Source organism: Calidris pugnax, unplaced genomic scaffold (assembly GCF_001431845.1).
Source record: "Calidris pugnax isolate Ruff unplaced genomic scaffold, ASM143184v1 scaffold435, whole genome shotgun sequence".
Taxonomy (NCBI): Eukaryota; Metazoa; Chordata; class Aves; order Charadriiformes; family Scolopacidae; genus Calidris; species Calidris pugnax.
The window spans coordinates 727,329-750,367 of NW_015091240.1; the positions used below are offsets into that span (position 1 = coordinate 727,329).

Genomic DNA, 23,039 nt, shown 5'->3' on the forward strand with positions numbered 1-23,039 from the left:
TACTTGGGTCACAACAATCCCATGCAGCGCTACAGACTTAGGATCCACCAATGGGGAAGAGTAGCTGGAAAGCTGCCTGGTGGAAAAGGACCTGGGGCTGGTGGTTGACAGCCAGCTGAATACAAGCAGCAGTGTGCCCAGGTGGCCGAGAAGGCCATCAGCATCCTTGTTTGTATCAGAAATAGTGTGGTCAACAGGACTAAGGAAGTGATTGTCCCCCTGTATAGGGCACTGATGAGGCCACATCCCAAATACTGTGTTGGGTTTTGGGCACTTTGCTACAAGACAGACACTGAGGTGCTGGAGTATATCCAAAGATGGGCAACAAAGCTGATGAAGGGTCTACTGCACAAGTTTTATGAGGAGCTGCTGAGGAAACCAGGGTTGTTTAGGCTTGAGAAAAGGAGGCTTATTGCTCCCTAATAACCTCCTTTCAGGTAGTTGTAGAGAGGCTGGTGTTGGTCTCTCTTCCCAAGTAAGAAGCAATAGGAGAAGAGGAAACAGCCTCAGATGCACCAGGGAAGATTTCAATTGGATATTAAGAAAAATTTCTTCACTGAAAGGCTTCTCAAGCATTGGAACAGGTTGCCCAGGAAAGCAGCCGAGTCACCATCCCTGGAGGTATTTAAAAGACTTGTAGATGTGGGACATGGTTTAATGGCAGACTTGGCAGTGTAGATGAATGGCTGGACTTGATCTTAAGGGTCTTTTCCAGCCTAAACGATTCTATGATTCCAATTCCACTGTCCAGAGCTTTGTTGAAATATCACAACTGATATCTGTAGTCATGTTGCACAAACAGATTATGAGCAATTTAGAAATGTCATGCGTATAGTTTAACAATGAGTTCATTTAACAAGTTCTTCTGTTAATCAGCAGTCTTAACCATTAATCCACTCCTAAAAAATATTTCCCTTCCATTTTAAGAGTTGGCTCAATTAATGCCTTTCAAATGGGCCAGATCAGTCCATATAATTGAAGTGGGGAAAAAAAAAAAAAGTATCAGAAAAAGCACTTCTGCAGTAACTTGAAAAAGTCAATGCAATTTACAGGATAATTAAACAAGTATGGACTTAGATATTTGCAAGGAATAGCTTCTCATGTTTGCAAATAAACAAACAAACAATTTTTTACACCATAATTTAATACTTAGGGGTCTTATCCTTAACACTTAAGTCATATAGACTCGGAAAATAAACTCAGCAATTTTCTTCTCAGAAATGTGAGGTTAATTTCAAGATAAATACTAAGTTGTTTTGATTTAAGTTCTAGAGTTCAAAACTCATTCCAAAGCAATCAGAATCATCCACAGTTCCCAGTCAGGTACCTGCCAGATGGAGACTGGCTCAATATAACTGAACTTCTAGAGAGGAGTTCATTTAAGAGCCTTCTGAGTTTAAAAGGCACTTTAATATAAAATCATTACAGTAAAAAAGGTTCCCAAAGTTTTCCAAGTTGTTTTCTATGCTTGCTGAGACCACAAAAACCGGTCACACCTTTCCAACATGGACTGAATCAGCGCTCTGCAATTGAAGCAAAGGGGAGAAGAAACAAAGTCAAACAGTAAAAAAAAAAGCTAAAAACAGAAAGAACAACAGAGTTTTGGTTTGATTTTACAGAAAAGTTTGTCAAAAATATGAACGTTTTTCAGAAGTAACATCATGACATCACCATGCATGCCTTCTCTGGAAGGGACAGGCCAGATCAGAGTCTGTGTAGGACTCAGCAAGACAGCTATCTCCTTCACATACATCTTTAATGTGTGATCTCCTGTTTCCTTGTTTTCCATTTAAAAATGCCTATATTGCACAATACACAGCTCTTAAAGAATAGAAAAGCTTTCAGTCGAGTTTAAAGTCTGAGGTAAAAATGTGTACTATTTTATATTTTTTTTATTAACTGAAAAGAAAGTTTAAAGCACCAAGAAGATCTAAAAATGAACAGGATGCGTACACGCATCTTCTGTTGATGTTTCTTACCTTTGCCTTTTCTCAGCAATCTTCAGTATCTCACAGACACCAGTAAATCTCTCAGACAATTCTTGTGTCAAGCCACACTCCTGCAAGAGAGGCAATGCACGATTTGGGCCAATGGCCTTTGCCAGTAAGAGAGCTACGTTTTCTACAGTGATGCAGTCTGGGCAGCTCGGGCTACCATTGCTGACAGCATTCCCATTCCCTGGGCCGTGGTGGAAAGCGGTGCTGTGATTTTGTGCAAGATGCAGAAGAAACTTCCACTCTTCTATAGTCTCTGGAATGGCACCTAAATGTAAAATGAATTTGTTGCATTATTTGTAAAACAAAGATTGTTCTAAGACAACTATTTTAAATATATCTGTACTTAAAAAGGAAGCTTTACACAGAAACGTACTGCCTTGACTGACTCAGTGTAAAGATTCAGTCATGAACTCCACACAAAGCTTCACAATAGTTCATTATTTAAAGTTTTGGATTAAGTCAAGAGATAAAGAATTGTTTTGTCCATCTTAGAAGAAAATTCCCAATAGCCCTAAGTTCTGCCATGTGATAGAAAGCTTTGCTGGTCATTAACTTTGTGTGTTTGCACATGTAGTGGGGGGAGTTTCATGCTCTGCAGGGAGGCCAGCTATTCCTCTATCTACAACACCACGTTTAGCTCTTACTCCCAGCTGAAAAGCAACTCTACATTCTTGAATTTTTAAGCATTTTCTAGCACAACTGATTTCACAAAGTACAGTATGAAGATACAAGAGTGTAACACCCATTCATGTGTTTCAAATATCCTGCACTACACAATTAAGCGTTACCAAAACACCGCAAAAAATAAAAGCTCAACTCAACTTTGGACTAACTGAATCAGTATATAATAAAGGCAGTTCCTATATCACAGAAGTATGTTTATACAGCTTAAGACTCACTAACCATCTTCTCCATTCAACAGGCTCAAATCATCCAAATGAGCAATATTAGTAAAGGCTTCTATTCTTCTATCCAGCTCCAGACAGAGAAAAAGATATCCAGGCCAGAATCTTGAATAAGAGAGTAAATATTTCCAGGAATCAAATACTCAGTCTAAACTAAAGTCAACAATAATTAAATGCTCATTTAAATATCAGAGAAGACAGAAGCAATGGAATTTCATGAATGCCAGAAACCACTGCAGTGGGGACACACGGAATACCCCTTAGGCAAAAGGGGTATTTGGTACGTTAAATTGGACAGTCAATATTCATCCTCAAACCATGAAAGGTTTTTAAGTAAAACCTGTTCAAGTAAGCAGCAAATGGAGGTTGTCATTTGTATTTTTTGGGGGGTCAGAATACCAACTAACCAAATACCAAGAATTACCAAGTTTTCTTCTTACCCATGTGATTTACAGATGTCAGCCATCTTCTCTTTTGTAACAAAATCAGCTGGGAGTTTAATCAAAAGCAGAATGAGCTGGCTGTAGCCCCAAGTAAATAAATGCGATCGTGGCCTGGAAGATGAGAAATTCAGTTTTAAAGCATTAATGGTTTTCTTCAGAAGGTTATGTTCTCTCTACAAGAAAGGCAGGTATATGAATAGAGAGAAGGAAAAAACAAATGAGACACTGTGTAGTCTCAGTAGAGCAGTCATTCTGAAAAGCACCACAGATGAAATTATTTAATCTTTTGGTTGCTTCTGCTGAACTCTGCACTATACAAAGTGCTCAAAGGATTCAGTGACATCCAACCAAATTGAGGACAAAAGCCTGCAGACCTGTTAAAGCTTTTTGCTGCACTCAGGACCTTGGGTGAACCCTTCTTTACCTGGGATTTCCTTCTGCATCCACAGTATTTGTTCTTTGTGGTGCATCATGAGAAACTGCCAAGCACAACCAATCCAGTCGTACAGATTCAGGCTGCAGAAGAGATCTAAGGAGAGATGACCTAGGAAAAAAAAACACCACATAGAGAAAACCTAGCAGTTTTAAATATACCAGATATGGAGAAGCGAAGATTGTGTGCAGAACAAAAACCAAAATATGGACGTAAAATCAAATATAGAAAAGCCTAGAATGATTTACATTTTTAGAAACTGAAAGGACCACAGAAAACCATCAAGTAGGTTGGGTTCCTCCAGTTTGTTTTTTTTTTTTTAAATGCCATCTAACCTTGGTATACTGAACAGGCACAGGAACGAAAATATACAGTTCCATTGAAAATATTATTCAGAAAAACCCTGTTAAAGCTAGTATCTAATCTAACAAAAAAAAAAAACACAGACTGAGAAATCAACTAAAACAGTAAGGATGAATTGGAATTTAATGCTAAGGAGCACCAAACAGATAGATACAGAAACAATAAAAAAAGCTCTGAAAAAACCAAACAAAAAACCCCACACAGGTACATAATGGAGAGAGCAGACAAATGAAGAAGACTCTATATTCCATTTACCTTTTATCCTCTGGTTTTGATTTCATCAGACTATCTAAATATGCTAAAAAGTGAGCTGGATCATTCCTGCAAAGCTGTTTAATATCAGAAGGCAAAATAGAAGGGTGGAACTTGATCAAGGGACGAAGAGCTGTTTCCCCAAATTTTTCATAAAGCCTGGAGAGAATAAAAATGATTTTCAGTACCAAGCAGCAAAAATCTAATTTTTCCAAGATCTCTTGCAAGTTCAAGATAGTACTGAAAAGTGAGTTCTTTAAAAGGTTCCCAGAAAGCTTCGTGAAATATTAAGCAGACAAAATTCCTTCTAGCAAGTTAACAACACTGAAGAAGAGAAAGGACAGACTTGGCTACAAACCTTTGAGCATGTGCCAGTAACAGTGGGCTATCATCCCAAGGCCCCAGGTCATGCAGCTGTTTCAGTATTTTCAACATATCTTCATTTTCCATTGCTAAAGCCACTGGACTGTGACAAGTTAGTTCTGAAATAAATCAGTGCACAAGTTACAAGATATGGGCAAGTTTTTGCATTTGTTTTTCTTAACGCACACACACACACAGAGCTGTTTTTAAGCATAAGGACAAAAGTTATCACTACTTTCATGAACTCTACAGTCAACAGTAGTAACAAGTGAACAGATCCTACTTGTTCATTTCACATAGTTAACATCACTAACCTGCACCTACAGCAAATTACAGTTATAAAATTATACAATTAAGGCAAGGAATAATATTTTTGATATATTTTCCTTTCTTTAGACTTCCGAGAAAGCAATTTTTCTTTCATGTGAAAAAAAAAAAAGATAGTCCACTGCAGAACATATGGCTTCCTGAACATAATGCAGATCTGCACCAGTTTTCATATATTGCAATTTGCTTCTACTAATTAAAATTAAAAAAATAAATAAATTTAAATTTCAGGTTGGACACCGACTTAACAGAATGCAGAACTCAACACAAACTTTGATCCTGATGAAATGTGAGTGTTAATCTACAGATACAAGAGTAGTCCAACTGAGAACAACTAAGAATGTATGAATTACTTCCATTTCTAGGGCATTCAGAATCCAAATAGTGAATAGATTCCCAGAAGCCCAAATACCAGATACCAACCCTCAAAACAAGATTCCGTTGTTTGACTACTCTGTTGGCACCAAATCAATGCTAAGACTTTAATTCATTCTTAAAAGAAATGCATAAAGCAGAAGCTGAATGGAGCGAACACATGAAGTTCTGTTTTCCAACATAATCAGGCAGCTTTGGTTCAATGAGGCTAAAGAGGCATCAAAAAGATCAGAAAGGATTTCTGTGGAAAAAAGAAGTCTGATGTGACCACAAACACTCATTTGCATGGAACCATCTATCCCATTCAGTTGTTTCACATTAACCACGTCTTCTTTACAAGTTGAATCTTCTGTTTCCAGTGCAAATACTGAAGCCCCTCCCCTAGCTTTTGCCTTGTTTCTACAGACATATGATTCTAATTAAGACGCTTTTGCTCTTTGAAGCACATCTATTTGAATAGATCTAGTCTGTAATAACTACAGTGTGATTATAAACCAACAAACTCCATGTAGATTAAGAAGTTCATAATTGCAAAGTGGGAAGAGGGGAGGAACAGTCTCTCCAAGGAGCCAGCAGTTCTTCTTAAGTTAGCCTTTGGGAGAAAAACAACCAAACCCAAAACCAGAACAAAAATTCCCACATCCCAACCATCCTCCCCCTCCCACGCTACACCTGCAGAAGAACAATTTGCAGACACAAATGGAAACATCTTCAAGCTTTTTTCTCCCAAACAGTCTTACTTTCAGTTAACTAGTAATAGTATTTGTGTTAGTTACCTTTCAATCCTGCGATGTACGTTTCCCATACATTAGGACTGGCTGCATACATGGTTATAATACACTGCTTTAGTCTTTTCAAATCCAAAAGAAAGAAGTAGCTTTGCATAAACCTACAAGCTAAGGTCCACGAAGCTGCTAGCGGCAGACTTCCATCAGAGCTTTCCTCTGCCTCACCATTTCCACAAGAAAATACACACAGCTCAAAACTCAGTGTTGTCAACTCAACAAGATCTTTCTGAAAATCTGGTTCTATGATGCATGGAGAAGACACTTGAAAGCAGCAGTCCAAAGGTCCCTTCAAATCAGTACTATTTTCACACATGTTTTTCCTTACACAGGTGTCATCATGATTTTCCTTTTCAGAGGAGTCTTTCAAGATACCGCTCTGTTCTTTGTCTGCTGGACCTCCATCAGCTGGATCCAGTTGTAGGTTTTCCTCCAGGACTGCCCTCTCTTCTTCAGCACACAGAGTCTGGCTTTTTTTAGCAGAGGAAGCAGAATGTTTGCGGCCAAACTTTTCTTCTAGACAGACAAGCCATTCCTGCAAAACCCTTCTCATACACTGTGGTTCTAACAAAACCAGGGGATCCTGTAGTTTGGCTCTGTAACATTAAAAAGAAATTTGCTAAGTTGCTTCACAGTTAGATACTACTTCACTTGTGGCATCTCACACATTTTGTGTAACTCAAAGTGTTGACTTACAGTCAGTTGTTTTTTGTGGTTTTGAGTGCAAACAGAATTTAGGCTACTTAAGTTGTCTGCATTTGAGTTTAAGTACATTCTGAGTTCCTCAAGATTTCTTTCAGAATTAATTTTTGTTTGTTAGGTGGTTTTGTTTTTTTTTAAACTATGCTTGTACTAAGGACAAAAGGATAATGCTAGAGTACCTAAATAAGCTTTTAGTGGGTTTTCCTGGGTTTTAAATAGGGGAAACAAATCATTAATCAAATGAGATGCTTTCAGATTATGTTAATAGACATTTACAGCATTACTCATATGTATGTAATGAATTGAAAAAAACCCAACATCGTAATTAAAAAAAAAAAGGTCATTTTTCTACCAAAGCCCAATATATCTATACGCTAAGAAGCATCCCTGCTTACGTGGCTTCTGCTGTTGCAGACTTGAGATCTCTTAGATGGTCCTCTTCCGGAAGCTGGCAGGGGTGTGGTTCTAACCTACAAAATACACATTAATTTCAGTCTTATATTATTATGTTTAATAATTTAAGTGAAGATTTCCTCAAAAGTTTCCTCAAATTTGGGAGGAAACAACCGCAAGTCCTTTATTAAAAAATAATCTTAAGCTTTCATTTCTAAAGAAAGAAAAGCTCCACAGGCATTATTGATTAATTGGGCATGAAGAGCAACCAATAATACTATTATCTGTGGCCTTCTATAATGGCTTCTACTCCAACTACAGTAGATTTCTGAAGGTACTGAGTAGAAATCAGTATTGTGCCACTATGAAAGTTAACCCAAAATGGTACATTAGCAAATCATTGGAATATGAAATAACTTAGCTCTGCATTAATTGGACAACCATTAAAGTTCAATGTTTTATAGCTAGCATTATTTAAAAAAAAAAAAAGTGGGTTTAGGGAGATAAAAAATGTTTACCTCTCAGTGAGAAGGGACAGGAAATGAACTGTTGGACTCAAGTCCATAACTATTAAAGCATCACAGATCAGCAATTCTCAGAGACTATGTAAAACACTACAGTCCTGCTTTTCAGTTATTAACAGCACTGTGGACACTGCATGCACCACCACCCAGACCTGTTTATTGCCTAATCAGCATCTAGGAAAGGAGGCAGGGAGAACCAGTGAAAGCCACCGGAGTAATGAAGGCAGCAGGAAAAACACTAACACTGAGCTCATCACTTTATTTGAAACAGTAGTTTTTGATTTACGTTGCTATCCTCAGAACCCCCAGCAAATGCAGTTGCTAGGAAAATGTGATTTTTATGCTCACTCTTTCTCTTCCTGGGGAGATGCTACTGGATTAACAGTCAACTCCTGCAGTGGCTCCTCATCCTTTGCTTCTTGCCTTCCTCTAGTATCAGGACTTATATGAAGCGTGCCGATCTTTTCGGTAGTTTTGCGTACAAAGCTGGAAACACTAGGAATCAGAAGTTCAAAGATTTAGAATTGGAAGTTCAAAACCAAACAAACCAAACTTCTCATTCAAACCATGATTTCAGAAAAAACTTTATAATCTGAAGAACTCTTGAGAAAAGTATGAGAGCAGCAATGACGAACAAGAACAAAACTCACTAAGAAGCTGCTCAAAATTCACACTTCAGTTATAGCCCATCCTTCCAGCACAAAATAAAAACCTGAAGTATTTAAGACTTGGGGTTTTTGCTGTTGGCAAAACAGGATCACATGCTAACATCATTGCTTAGATTTTGGCATATTTGTATGCAAATACATGCAGATTGGCTACACTGCATTTTAAAGCTTATAAACAGAAAGCATCATTAGGAAACTATGTCCCTCTTTATGGTAAGAAACAGTTTTATAATACCCTAAATTAATTCTTCAGATTACAAAGCTCATTAAAAATGTCCTTTTCACATCAACAGTCCCTATTCCTTCAGATATTTTATTCAAGAGAATCCAGTGGACATACCAAAACCCAATTATTTCTGCCACAGCCATGAAGAGAACTTTGTCACCAAGAGCTGAACAAGAAAATCACCTTCCTGCTTTCTGGCCAAGAACTAGCTTAAGAGCATCAAGAAAACAGAATAAAGCAACCCTTTTTACTTGCTTTCCAGAGAATATGGCAGGTTTTACTATACTGAGGTATACCAGAAATTGAAGGTTGCTGCAGAAGAGAAAGAATTAAAACATAGCAAAACAATTGCACTTTAATGTAGAGGAGGATTAAAGGTAAATTTTTAGAAATTAACTGTCAATATGATAGTATTTTATTTAATTATAAATTGAATATAGTGAATACTTGAAAATTTAGTTGTCATTATTAGTAGATATGTCCTAAAATGTGCTTACAGTTTAGAAAGAATTCAAAACATTGCACGTACTTCTGAAGGTTATTCTGAGACCCTCACATGACTGATACTAGCTAGGTTTTTTTGCTGCAGGACATAATTCACATACTTAAGAGCTCAAGGGAGGGCTACACAATTTTTCAGACCACTACTATGGGCCAGCAATATTTTAGCTAAAAAACTAACATAACTTAGTTTTAAAAAAATGTATGTATTTAACACCTTCTTTATATTTGCACCCCACTGTTTTTTTAAAGCGAGTTTTAAAATAGCACTTTGATTTCTGCATATTTACTTGCACCAGGTGTAAGCTACAATTATTCCATTAACACTTGGGGAATAGATTACATTCATTGAAAGGTGGGGGTGGATGTGGCAAACCACACGGTATGCTTCGCGAGTCTGTTTTAGCAATATCAAGCATGCTTTGAATATTTTAATGTTTGTCCCCAAGCAACATAGAAAGTCTTCACTCATTCTTCAGAAATTTAAGTAGCAGAAAAGCAAAATCCCTTAAATTAAATCAGTAAGTTAAATACAAACCACAACCACAGTTTACAGGGTGATGTTAAAAATTTTTAAACATTTAAACACTCCTAGCCATTGAAAACTGAGGTTGAAATCTTGGCCCCACTGAAGTTAAGAGCAGCTCTTCATATCTTCATTAGACTCAAGATGGAAGCATTAAATTGTCTAGCAAACTTGACCGCATCTTGAGCATTTCAGTTCAGATGTTACATTTATGCAGAACAGAATATGGACTAAACCAGACAATGCTACAAATTCAGAGGACAGAAAAGGGAAAGATGTAATGGATGAGTGAACCTGCTGCAAGTTTTACCTTTCTTTGACAGCTTGGAGAGAGACGAGAGGAGATGGGGAACGAAATGACAAAGGAATACTGAATGGGAGAAATGTCTCATTCCGGTCAGCCTCAACCGTCACAGATGCATGAGATACATTGTCTAACAAATGGAATTGAAATAAAGAGTCATGAAACAGTGGCCTGGCAAAAATGGAACAGTGAAACAAACTGCAAGTCACTAATTCATTAATAGATAACCTGCATGGGATATTTTCATATTTAATATTCAAGAATGTAGGGAGCCAGAAAGGTGCTATTTGGTTTCAAGGGCCATTTTATTAATGACTGTGAATCTGGTAGGTATGTTTTGCTAATAGTCTTTTGGCTCTATAACAAGGCCAATCACAATCAGTCTCTTCCAACCATAAAGATTCTGTGATCAACAACTCTATGAAAACTGTCTTCTAAAAGTAGCCTTACAGTCCATTTAGGGGACAAAATCTTGATTTAATCAACCAACAGTTACTTCAGCAACTAGAATTAAGCATTGTGGCACACATTTATTCACATTATATGTTTTTTCTAAAACCTAAATCACATATAAACATACAGAGAGGTATAAGCCATGGTTAAGGTATAAATCTCCCTTTTCTTTGAAACTACTTCAAAATATAACTGAACCCATAGCTCTCTGGCTTTTGATAACAATCACAGGAAATACTGAATCACTATTTCCTTTTCACTTTCATATACCTAACAGTACCTAAAATGTGTTTTTATTAATCATTTCCTGGTACAAACACACACTAGATCTTTAAGTTATGCAAGTAAGAAAAAAAAATGGATCCTTTTAAGGAAGGATGACACTGCATTTTGCAAGTCAGCACTATCTGTGCTGCCGAGGGGAAGAGATGCCATGCTGTTACAGAAACTCTACCATCAGAATCCACAGTCTCTCTAGATAGTGCTTAAAGGTCATTACTGATCCTAAGATTGCTTGTAAATAAGGCTGCTTTTGTTCATTATGCAGATTAGAAACCTAAAAACTTATGACATATTACGTAGATGTGAGCGGGGAAAACACTAAATCCATTTCTCTTCAATACCAAATTAAGTACACATGCTTCGAGAAGCATCTAGAACTTCTCTACTTTGAAATAATCAGAAAATTTGTTATCTCTTTTTGAGCAGATAGAACTTTTCTATCTTCTGACATTCAAAAGCTACTCCCCTTCAGTTTAGGGTTTTAATATTGGAAAAGGTACACTTCCAAGTTTTCTCACTTGTTTTTATAGTGATGTAGCTAAAGAGGCAAATATAAACGTAGTGCTACAAACAGCATGTAGCTTTGTCAGCAGGATAACACTAGTGACAAGTAGGGAAGTAAATACTAATTCCTATACTCTCTCTCCCCATTGTGGTTTTCTCCCAACAAAACACCCTAATCCTCTTCATCTTCGACTGGCATCTACTCTCTGCAAAAGCTAGAACAGCTTTTTTACTGGAAAGCCTCTTTACCACACCTGGAACTAAGAGAGCTCTTCATCATTCCAAGTTTTGCATCCCTTCCCAATCCCAACCAGAGCAGAGAACAGACCCATTATTGTCTCATTCTAGCTTTCACCCAGTGACAGGTATTTGGTAGGAAATACAAGAAGCTCCCTGGATGGTCTAAATATTAGCTAATACCAATTCTATCATCCCTATGCCCACATATACACATATAAGAGATCATCCCCTTTACAAATTAAACCCTGCAAGAAAGTTAAGAACACTAATCATAAGCCTGTTTTCCTTGAAGAAATACAAAGACAGAGCCAAGATTAAGATTCTTCCTGGAAGTAATATTAGTGGTAGGACAGCATCAGCAAACAAATCTCATTTGAAGTTCAATTAACACTGGCATAGTTAGCTTAGAGAATCTTAGCATTAATGCTGAATTGCATAGAAGTTTGGGAGAAATTGGGTGGAAACTTGAGTGAAGTTCTAGCTTGGGAAAAGCACTCCAAACTTTTTCTTTTGTCTCTCTGGGTTGAGTTTTTCTAAAATTTGGATTTCTGTGGAGCCAGCCTTTCACTCCAATGTTTCAAGAAGGAGTTTGACTGGAAGGTGGGGTGACTGCATTCCCATTGATCAAATTAGAGGATTTATTTGGGTATAACTTGATAGCAGAAAATAAGAGTACAGAGCCAACCTAATTGAATTATTGTAGAACAAATAAATTGCATCCAAGTAACATATTTTCATTAAGAAATATTACCAAGTTCTACTTGCTCATCTTCCTGATGTGCAGGAAATTCTTTAAGTCTCTCATCTTCTGAGAATGTTTGACTGTGGAGAGAACATGAATCTTCATCTGACTGACTACCTCTTCGACTGATAACACGATATATTCCAGAATCCAAGACACTGAAGCTTTCCTGTCAGACAAGAGAGAGGAGTTAGACGTGCGAGTTGTTCTTTCTTGTTAAACTTCCTGCAATGAACCCAAACAACAAATAACCTCATATTCTTTTTTGCTGGTTAACCACAGCCAGCTAGCATAATTACGGACCCCGCAAAACTCCTTAGTTCCAGGACACACACTCTTTTGCTCATCATCAGTCTATGTAGCTTATTTTCCCCTCTGCCAATGCGAAAAACCAAAACTTGTCTACCACAGCAAGATGTAATTTATAATTCTTTGGTTTTAAACATTGTTAGAGTGAAAGCAGCAACTAATATTGTATTGGCTATGAAGTATTTCCCCTTTCTTGAAATGCTGCTGGGAAACCAAGACAATACCAAGCAGCATTATGTGTAAAAGAGTATGAGAAGTATGTTTTGATTTTTTTTTTTTTTAATAGAGCTTTCTGCTTCAGCTTCATAGGAGTGAGACTTTGTTTTTTTTTAATAGGATGAGGACAGTTCTGAGTACTCAAATATTCAGTTTTCACCACATAAAACTACAATTACTATCAAGATGACCTTTATTGAAACATGTTAAGACAGTAATCCCAGCTGCAGAGAAAGTCTTCTTTGTATCAATGTTTGTCCATATCTCAACCATTACGAACAAAATAATATGGAAAAAGACAGATGTCTAAGAGCTTAAAGAATGCAAGTAGTAGTACCTCATACCTCTCTACCCCTCCTAATTTTAGGAAGTAGCATTATCAGTTACAGCAGACATGGTAAAAATTAAACCCTCATCTTCAAAGTGAGCAGTAAGGCGATTTTAAGCCATAACGATAAAATTTGCAGGTAACATTTTTGGCATTATCAACACACTTACATGAGATGAAATACTGCTCCTTCTACTGCTGCACGCAGAATCTAGGGGTTCCAACTTTGAAATTAGTTCTTCCAGCTGTGTAATGAGATCTTGCTGGGTTGAGGCATCCAGTTGAGACTTCAAGTGCTCCAGCTTGTCGAGAGGCAAATTTTTTCTTGCCTAGGAGTACACAGTGAAACAGAAACATTATTTCTAATGCACATGCGAAAAGCAAAAGGTACCATATACACAGGCTACTTTTCATCCTAGAAGTATAATGTTTAAAGGACTTTTTAAGAACTCCAAGAATATGGATCTCAGAAACCTATGGAATTTAATGGAAGAGGGGGACAGGAAGCACAATGAAGTTGCATTGCACATTTACAAAGAGGTATTTACTTACTCTGCAAGACACAATTGAGTTTTGGAAGAGACAACAGACCCTGGCAGCCAGTGTCCAGAACCCTCTTCTTATCAGACGCTCTATGCAGCGGTCCACCAGCAGAAGGGAGAGGTGCACCACTTTTCCATTCGTATGCAGACAGAACAACTCACTTTTGTAAACCGCAATATCCTGAATATCTGCAAAACCAGATGCACAGAAATATCTATAGGACTGAAATCATTAGCCAGCATTCCTTTCTGTTCCTAAAAGAAGGTGAGAACATTTCTCATCTGACTGTAAATGCCTGCAAAATCCTAACACACCATAGCACAAGTAGCACAGGGAAAACAAATACTGAAGAGTGCTAAGCTAGCATCTAACAATGATAAAGCACAGTTAAAGTATCAAAACTTTGTCCAGAGTTGCACTTCTAGAAAGCATTCAAGAAGAACACTAAAGTTACCAAAAAGTTTCCTTTTCCTCTGAAGCAGGGAGATTAAAAACTAGAGACTGATAAAGATAAGAAATACATCACTTGGCTTTGAAATGGAACGTATTTGCTAGTAGAAAAACCACTTTGACCTTTCAGCAGTTTTCAAATTAAGTAGTCAGGCTATATGCAAACACTCCATGACAAAGGCATTGGAAACTTGATACAAGAAGCAGGGGAGAGAAGGGGAAGGAAAAGACTGACTGACAGTATTCCACACAAGTTCCACAACTGTGCCTAAAACCATACACGCAAAACTGATTGAGACCTCACTCATCTGCCAAACAAGTACATTTCCTGGCTCCAAGTCAGACAGGTGTTAGAAAAAACATCTTTCAGCTGCCAGATTATGCTTCACAGGATGCCTGACAAATCTGAATAAACAGAAATGAGGAAAGGATACTGCAGGTTATTACTTCGCACTAGTTTATTACTGTATTTTAAGATTCACCCTACACCACGTTTTGTTTCTCAAGCAAGGTTTCAGAAGTGTGGTGGGAGGGGCTGGCTGGAGGAGGTGGGCAGAGGATTAATATTCAAGGATATACCTGACAGATGACAAGGAAAAACACTTTTCTGATTAATGTTCTGCCGTCCAGCTGGAAAAATTAAGCTTGAAAAGACTCCATGTTAGCAAAGGACTTCAAGAGTGACAAACATAACAGACAACATTACAAAGTGAAGATTCTTAGTTTACCTTTTACTTCACTCCAGAGTAAGACTTGAACACTTTGGGGTAGAAAGATATAAATGCCTCTTTCTGTCCAGGTCATCACACAGTGCTCACTGCAAGCAAAGGAGACAGTAATGATACAACAGTTAATTGTTGTAGTCACTGTAAAATATGGGGGGGTGGCATTGGCTTAAGTACAAGTGAGTTGTTTAGCACAATACTTGGAAAATTCTTATACAAAAATATGAAGTCAATAATATAAAGTAGGAGAATATGCAACTTTTTTATTTTTAAGTCTACTTTATCAACAGGAAGTTATGCTGACAAATACTCACGCCAAATACAGTAGCTTGGGAAAAGATAAAGATTGTGGAGAGCAGCTGGAACTAGTATAATGAGGATCCACCCTGTAAAGTAAAATTAGAATCTGTTAGAAGTACAACAGTATCACTTCCTTAATATAATATTCTTCACCCTGGAAATTAACAAGGCTGTCTTAAATAAACATAGTTTAATGACAGCAGCATCCATTGCAGTAGTCACACACCTGCAGAATGAAGGCTTTGACATTTTTGATAACTCAGATACCAACTTCTGTTATTAGAATAGAACATATTAAGATGACAGGTAGGATTAATGCTTGACTGCATTAGGAGTTTACTTAATCTTCTCAGTATTAAGGCAGTTCTTTTCTGTTAGTCTATAAGTCTCAAGCAAGTTTATCACCGATAACACTCATGCTCCTACCTGAGAGTAACAACAGGGAGAGGCGGTGACGAGAGCAGCTGCTTGAATTGATGTGTGCTTTGCACTTCCCCATCGAAGTTCACCTCCCACATCCTTGAGCCAGGTCGAGCACAGTATATTAATGGCTGCTGATTCCCACTGTTTTTTCCAAAAGGGAAGAAACATGCTCCAAATTCTCCATCTCTCTCTTTGTTACCAATTTTCCAGAACTTCTCTCTAGTGGAAAAAACACAGTTATTAAGGCAGCATTAACAAAATGTCTAATTAATTTTATATTGTTCTTGCAAAATAAAAATATTAAATCCTAGTTGCTGAACTGGGTTTTGTTCCAAAAAAAAAAAAAAGTCTGTTGTCCAGATTATAGAGCCTGCACGAAGTTTATAAGACAGGGTGCAGAAAAATTTATTAGTTTAAACAAACACTCAGACCATGAAGTGTTTGTTTGGTTTTTTTTCCAGCAGAATCAGTCAGTCAACCTGGTGATGGGAAGGTGATGGTGCAAATGGATCACAAAAATCATTTCCAATCACATGAAAGCTAAGATGGTGATTATGAATAGTCAGCATAGATTTACAGGGGGGAAATCAAGTTTATAGCCCTTTACAACTGGTTTGATAGATGAGAAGAGAACAGTGGATGTTGTTTATCTTGATTTCAGTAAGGCTTTTGACACCACCCGTCCTGACATCTTCACAGACTGAGGCAGCCTGGACCAGATAAACACAAAGTCCTGCACTGGGGGACAAATAACCCCAGGCACCAGGACAGGCCAACTGGCTGGAGAGAAGCTTTGTAGAGAAGGTACTGAGAGTCCTGGTGAACAAGCTGACCCCAAGCCAGCGATGTGCCCCTTTTGGCAAAGAAGGCCAAAAGCCTCCTGGGCTATATTAGGAAGGGTGTTGCCAGCAGGTTAAGGGAGGTGATCCTTCCCCTCTTCTCAGCACTGGTGAGACACCTGGAGTGCTAGGTCCTCTAGGCTCTGCAGTACAAAAGACACAGATGGACATACTGGAGGACATCCTGTGATAGGCCACAAAGATGACAAAAAGATTGCAGCACCTGTCTTGCAAGCAGAGGCTGAGAGAGCTGGGCTGGTTAGCCTGGAACAGGGAAGGCTCAGGGTGGAACTCATCTAATCCCACATGTATAAACACCTGATGAGGAAGTAAAGGAGACAGAGCCAGCCTATTCTCAGCAGTGCCCAGTGAAAGGACAAAAAGCAATGGACACAAATGGAAATACATGTTGAAAGGGAATTTCCTAAGAGAAAGCTCTCTTACTGCAATCGTGATGAACCATTGTAAAAGATTGCCCAGAGAGCTTCTGGAGTCTCCATCCTTGGAGACGCTGAAAACCTCACAGGACACAGTCCCACACAATCTACTCTACCTGACCCTGCTTTGAGCAGGAAAATTGGATGAGATTATCTCCAGAAGTCACTTCAAAAACTGTGTGACTTCATGAAGTCCAGTATTTTACAAATAAAATATAACTTGCCTCTCAGTATCACACAAATAAGTGCGTGTAAGTGAAGATATGAGTAGCCTTCCATCCAAATAATCAAGCTGAACAACCCGAGAATCTACGGTGGTTATAATCTGAACAGGGAACATCACAAAAGTAGCAGCAGCCTACAGTTAAAAAGAAAAAAAAGAAAGAAAACATACAGGGCTTCAGTTCAAAATAAAGACTATTTAGTTAAATTTCTTCAAGTTAAAAATCACAAAATTCAGAAAAGACTCATGTATGCTACTAATACATAGCATAAGAAAGCAGTTCCTTTCTTCTCTCTCACAATACAAGGCTTCAATGCTCAAAGGCATGAAAGTCTAAATCCTCTTTTTCCCAAAACCATTACTGAAGGTTTTAGGGAAAAGAAAAAATCATATGCCCTGTAGCATCCTGCCACTTTCTTATAAAGAGTATGGTTTTGTAACATTTACAGGGGGTTTTATTCATGTTGTTGTAAGCTTTGTGCTTTGTCAATTCTCTCTCACAGGCACTTTCAGCCACCAAACAGTTTAACTGAGACAGACCTGAGGGATTACTTGATAGGAAAAAAAAACCAACACCTTCCATTGGATTTAGGTAGTTTACATAAACTCACTTTCTCTATTACCCTGCAGCACATTACCCAAATACTATTTATTATACAAGTGTCTCAGTTCATGTTGGTTGCAGAACAGAGTCACAGGCAGACTTCTTATTCACAGAAACTACTTGGGCCTGCACTCAAACTTTTCTAGCAGATGATCATCATTTTTGACAGCTTCAAGCTGTTTTTCTTTGCCAGGAACGTGTCAATTCCCTACTTCAAAGCACACTACATGAGAGACTCAATGGTCCAATTCTTTTAATAGGCATGAGCAATAACACGTACTCCAAGGGCCTTGCCCTTCTCTCTTTTTCCCTTTATTTCCCCAGTTGATTTTTTTTGCTCTTTCTTTAAAAAGTAGCAGTACTGGTTGCATTAAGTCAAATTTTCCATCAAAATCTTTCATGAGGGCTAGAGAAGATCTGGAGGAACACATCTATTTCCAGACTGCCCTCCTTCTTACTGACTAAAAGGAGAAGGAAAGAATCTAGCAATGGCAAAACTTAAAGAAGACTCAAGGGCTAGAAATCAGGCTGGTAGATTACATTTTGTGCGAAGGGCACAAAAACAAACAGATGTCAGCTTGACATCCACCTGCCATTTATTTTAACTAATCCCCATCTTTAACAATAAGAGTATCCAGACAGAGCCAAGCAAAATCAGAGTCTGGGATTGCCCCTTCTCAGACTGACAGCAGACCTGAGGACTAAAACACACAGCTGGACCTGTAGCTGGAGTCTAGGGAATCCAACAGGCTCAGAAACACTAAAACCCTGGGCTTGGATATTTGTGAATTCCAAGAAATATTAATTCTTCACATTTGAGAGCATTTTTATGTTGCATTACTAAAACGGCTAAAAGAGAGGGTGAGGGAAGTTCATGGTTAGGATTTCTACTGTTTTCTCAAGAGACTGGTTCTTCATCCCAACAGTCAAAGCTACCAGAATTTCATCAGCTGGCAACTTTCTTCTGTTCTACTTTAGTAAAATAAACAAAAAGATTCCACACATCACCCCCTGGGAACCTCTTAATCTCAAAGTATGTGAGTTTTTACCTTCCCTTGTTTTGATGTGTTAATCTTGATGGCCGATACTTTTCCCACATGGTCGCCGACAAAAACACGAAGTGCAGCTGTGTCCCAACACAGAGCTGTGACTTTTCTGCCCTTATGCTCAGAGGAAACATAAATTCGTTCTGGCTTCCCACGACGTTCCTGATTTAGCTCCCAAACTACTACAAGACCTTGGCTGCAATAATTAAAAAAAAAAAATGCAATTTGAGAATAAGTCTTCTGACATTTTTTCATCAATAATTGATGACAAAATGTCAGAAGACATAAGGATGCATTATTCCAAAGAAACAGCAAAGCAGTGCATTTCAGAGGTGGCCATGTTTGAGGTTGCATGCTTTCAAGAAGTGTTACATTCCGAAAGCTAAAGACAAATAAGCATCCTTCCTTGCACACTTCCTTGTATCAACAGCTTTGGAAGGCTACTCCCACATTTACTGGAATTGCCAGTGACAAGGTGGAAAAATAAGCATTTAAATGGATTTTAAACAATATAAGTGAAATTACCTATCAATCAATCTCACTCTACCAAATAAATGAAGATTTTTCTTTTGATGCTGAAAGGTCTCAGGGAGACATTTATCATCATAACTTCACATGCATTAGCTCTCCCACAGATGTTCTGTTACAGAAATAATAACTTACCCTGGAACAATTATTCCAGAAAAAAAGTTAAGCAAGCTGTCTGTGCAGGGAATTATTTTGTAGGGACAACTACCAGCTAATTCCCTGTCCTGCTCGCCCCCACACCAAGTTCTCTACAGATGTCCAAGTCAGAAACTTAGAAGCTACTTAAAAATATTTGTCTAGAATTCAGGTATCTAAGTACATCACTCACCTGGTGGCAACAGCAACATAGTCTTCATCATGCAAACAACAGGCAACCCGGGCAATGGCACCTTCCTGAAAGCAAGTATGGGAGTAAGTGCAAGTAAAAGCTGTTCTTATACCACCTTTAACACCACACAACTTTTATCTCTAAGATATAAACAAGGTTCATGTCAACAAACACTACCACTATGTTGAGCTGGGGGGAGGGTGTGTGTGTTTTATTTGGGTTTTGTTTGCAAACACTGAGTTTACTCTAAGAAGTTGCAGCTGACCACAACATGACAGCATCAAGAGAAACATCTGCAGTTCATTCACCAATTTGGAAAACACAGGAATCAGTCTCCTGTCCTTGCACCTATGGAAATTTTTTTGCCAGGAATAAGTGAGATGCTCCCAACCTTAAAAAAATGGCTGCATTCATGTTAAGGTAGAAGGTGCAGCAGCTCCCAGGAAACAGCATCTGACTGTAGAAACAGCAATCTCTGTTCCATGACTACTTTCAGCAAAAGAGCACACCAGCCTATCTTTTCTTGGCTCATCCAGGTAGCTCATAGTTTGGACATCCAAACATTGGTAGCTGTCTACAGTTGAGTTGCTCTGCTTTCATATTCAAAGTTTTCTTATAATTCTTAAATATTCAGCAGGTGACTTCGTTTCTGCTGTTAAAAAAAAAAATTTGAAAAACAAAGGACTAACCATCTCAAGTAACTTCTTTCACACCTCATGAAATTTGTTACACCACATACTCGGGGATACGCTCCAGTATCACTACCTTTTTTAAATGGAGCAGTCCAAAACTTCACTTTATTTAGACAATTCAGCAAGCTGAAAATGCCTGTTGACTTAATTTTTATTAACTTGAAACAATGCCTCTTTTCCAGTCCCATTTTCCCTGGAAATTCTCTACCCTTACCTTATGAGCGAGAAAGAGTCTTTGCTTCCAACCATCTTTCTGTATAAGGTTCAGTCCTCCTCCTGAACTGCCTAGAGCCAGCCACCTCTTCGACACAGCTACACACGTGCACTGAAGGAATAAAAATCATAATGCACAACATGGCTGCTAGTACATATGAACAACAGTAACTTTTCCTTGCATTATCATGTTATTCTTTAAAGGCTTCATTGTTTGCCAGCTGTGTATACTACTCCTGAAACACTGGCAGCAGTCACCAAAGACATTAGAACAGCCCTCTCTGCAATTAAAGCAAATAATAGATGACAGCAACCATGTAAGGCTGTATTATTTACCCCACAGTTGCATTAAGGAAACACATACACAGAGTAACAGGAGCCTTTGTCTTTACCACTACTTCTTCCCAAAGTGTTCTCCCCGTAAGTTAGCACGTACACACCCAAAAAGAACAAGATTAATCCTGTGGGTTAATCAGATAAACTAAATAAGGTCATTATTTGAATTTTAAAATAAATAAGTAAAAAGAAAACCACCACCAAACACCACAAACTCACCTTCAGACGGCTAGAATCCAGCCTGAGTGCAGAAAGCAATGGATCCAAACATTCAAGTTCTGCCAAGACATGGTTGTAAGAGTCTGGAATTATTGGCACAGAGGCCATTGATGCACAGAACTAGCACTACTCATTCATGGGTGCACTACAGCTTCAGCTTTTAGCTGTACCTGCCAAAAATAAAAGAAGTTCTTGATTAGTTCACAGTATTATATCTGTTTTTAAAGAAAATTATATCTGTGTTTAAAGAAACACAGAACGTGTTCCTTTTCAAACAACATCAGGTTTCAGTTTGCTGAAAAGGCCCAAGGGCTAAAAAATTAGAACCCTGCTTATTTTACAAGAAGTTTTTATTGAATTTCATTTCAGAAAACTTATCAGATACCAACCCTCGGGATATATAAATTGTAGCTCTAAGATATATTTACAGTCACCTGTGAAACAAGTTCTGTCTACTTACGGAAAAAGCCTTGTTTTATGGTAAAATGTGTAACAACGAGTGAAAACCAAGAATTAAATAGTTATAGAAGCTGCAATCTCATATACTTTTACTAAACAGCAGATACTTTAAAAGAATCTCTTGCTAAGGATTTTTTAAGTTTAGACCTCTATGTTGCTTAAAAAAAAAACCTTATTACACTTCATACTCAAACCTTTGAGTTTCTAAATAATGTTTAGTATGCAATCCCACAAATGAAATAACCCCCTCCCAGAAATACTGTCACGTGAAACCGTACATTTCCTCAATCTCCTCACAAGAAAAGGGAATGCTAACTCTCACCAGGCACCAGAAAAAGGGAAGATACACATTTAGCCAGAGACACTGAAAATTGCTTCTTCAAAATTCTCAAAACTGTCTTAAAAGCCTTAAATTATGGCATTTCAGAACAGCTCCACTCCAGCAATAAATAGCAGAACATAAATAAGAAAGAACAGTTTTGTCCTAGATTATTTAGCCCAGAAAGACGCTGTTTTACACGCTCTGTCACAAGGACGGTCGCAAATAACCTCGACCTAAGAAAGCCACCGTGAGATTTTAAACCCTGCCTCGGGACTCTGCTCTCGGGAACCGGCAGCCGCCTCGGGCTCCGACACCCGCCCCCCTCTCGCCAGTGCCCCTCTGGGGGGAAGCACCGCAAATCCATCCTGCTTCCTCTCAGACAGAGAGGCGGAGCGCAGCAAAGCGTCCCGAAAGCTCCGAAGAACGACTCGACTCCTCCAGAAACAGCTGTCAGCGGAACGCGGGCGGGCAGGGGCCACCGCCGACCCCCCAGACCGAGCCCCCAATGGCCTGGGCCGCCCGGGCGGAGCAAGGCTGGAGCCAGAGTACAAACACTCCCCACTCGCCTCACACCAGCTCCCGCGCCCCGGCACCGGCGTGAGGCACAGCCCACACCAGCGCTCCGACAGCGGCGGCTGCCAGAGCCAGAGCTGCCGCCGCCACCGCTGCCCGGGAACCACGACACGGGACGGCAGCGACTACCAGGACCGAGTCGGTCCCTCCCTCCCCTCCCAGCGATACCCGAGCCCGGCCGAGGTGTCGCGGCGGAGCTCCCGGCCGGCGGGGAAGGCACCGCTCCGCCTCAGGTAGAGGCGCAACCCAGACGCGCCGCTCGCCCCTCACCCGCGCTCCTGGCTCCCTCACGCCGAGCGCCCGCGGCCCCGCCCCGTGGCAGCACGAGCACGTGACCCGCGGGCGGGGAGGGGCGGGGCCACGCGGGCGCACCGCGGTGCGTCACGCCGTGCGCGCCCTCGCGGGAGGAAGCTGCGTCACGCGCGCCCGCCCTGCCCCTGGCCACGTGACGCTGACGCGCGGCGCCCCCTCCCGCCGCGGGCCGTTGCCGAGGGGAGGAGGCCCCTCCCCCGCAGCGCGGTGGCGGCGGCGCCGCCGACCTGAGAGCGGAGCAGCCGGGGCCGATGGCGGGGGACGAGCGGGGCCGGCGTCACGCGGGGCCGGGTGACGGCGGGGAAC

At 39.6% G+C, this 23,039-nt stretch overlaps 1 protein-coding gene across 7 annotated transcripts; it reads right to left on the reverse strand.

Moving 5' to 3' along the window:
• Positions 1–1,126: 1,126 nt before the first annotated feature.
• LOC106898665 (Hermansky-Pudlak syndrome 5 protein-like) lies at positions 1,127–22,771 on the reverse strand. 7 transcript variants are annotated; one of them, XR_001413956.1, is made up of 24 exons: positions 22,692–22,771; positions 21,068–21,237; positions 20,514–20,624; positions 19,608–19,672; positions 18,755–18,947; positions 17,103–17,236; positions 15,606–15,821; positions 15,194–15,265; positions 14,883–14,971; positions 13,714–13,892; positions 13,332–13,490; positions 12,318–12,477; positions 10,094–10,217; positions 8,211–8,357; positions 7,341–7,415; positions 6,235–6,839; positions 4,752–4,875; positions 4,397–4,552; positions 3,770–3,889; positions 3,343–3,456; positions 2,901–3,007; positions 2,155–2,262; positions 1,980–2,059; positions 1,127–1,523 (listed from the first exon to the last, which is right to left on the reverse strand). XR_001413956.1 is itself a non-coding variant. In XM_014960056.1 (23 exons), the coding sequence occupies exons 2-23, from the start codon at positions 21,173–21,175 to the stop codon at positions 1,463–1,465; spliced, it is 3,402 nt and encodes a 1,133-aa protein (XP_014815542.1). In that variant the 5' UTR covers positions 21,176–21,237; positions 22,692–22,771; the 3' UTR covers positions 1,127–1,462. The 7 variants fall into 7 exon arrangements, 4 of the variants coding, with proteins under 4 accessions (XP_014815542.1, XP_014815543.1, XP_014815545.1 ...); XR_001413957.1 differs by lacking the exon at positions 2,901–3,007; XM_014960056.1 differs by having other exon boundaries at positions 1,980–2,262.
• Between the last annotated feature and the right edge of the window lie 268 nt (positions 22,772–23,039).

Bases quoted from the DNA above. Each gene is read 5' to 3' on its own strand.
- LOC106898665 (XM_014960056.1), bottom strand. From the start codon at position 21,175: ATGGCCTCTGTGCCAATAATTCCAGACTCTTACAACCATGTCTTGGCA. The intron at 17,237-18,754 runs GTAAAAACTCAC...TTTTAACTGTAG, and splicing joins ACACATCAAAACAAGGGAAG to GCTGCTGCTACTTTTGTGAT. The intron at 14,972-15,193 runs GTGAGTATTTGT...CTTTGCTTGCAG, and splicing joins CCCAAGCTACTGTATTTGGC to TGAGCACTGTGTGATGACCT.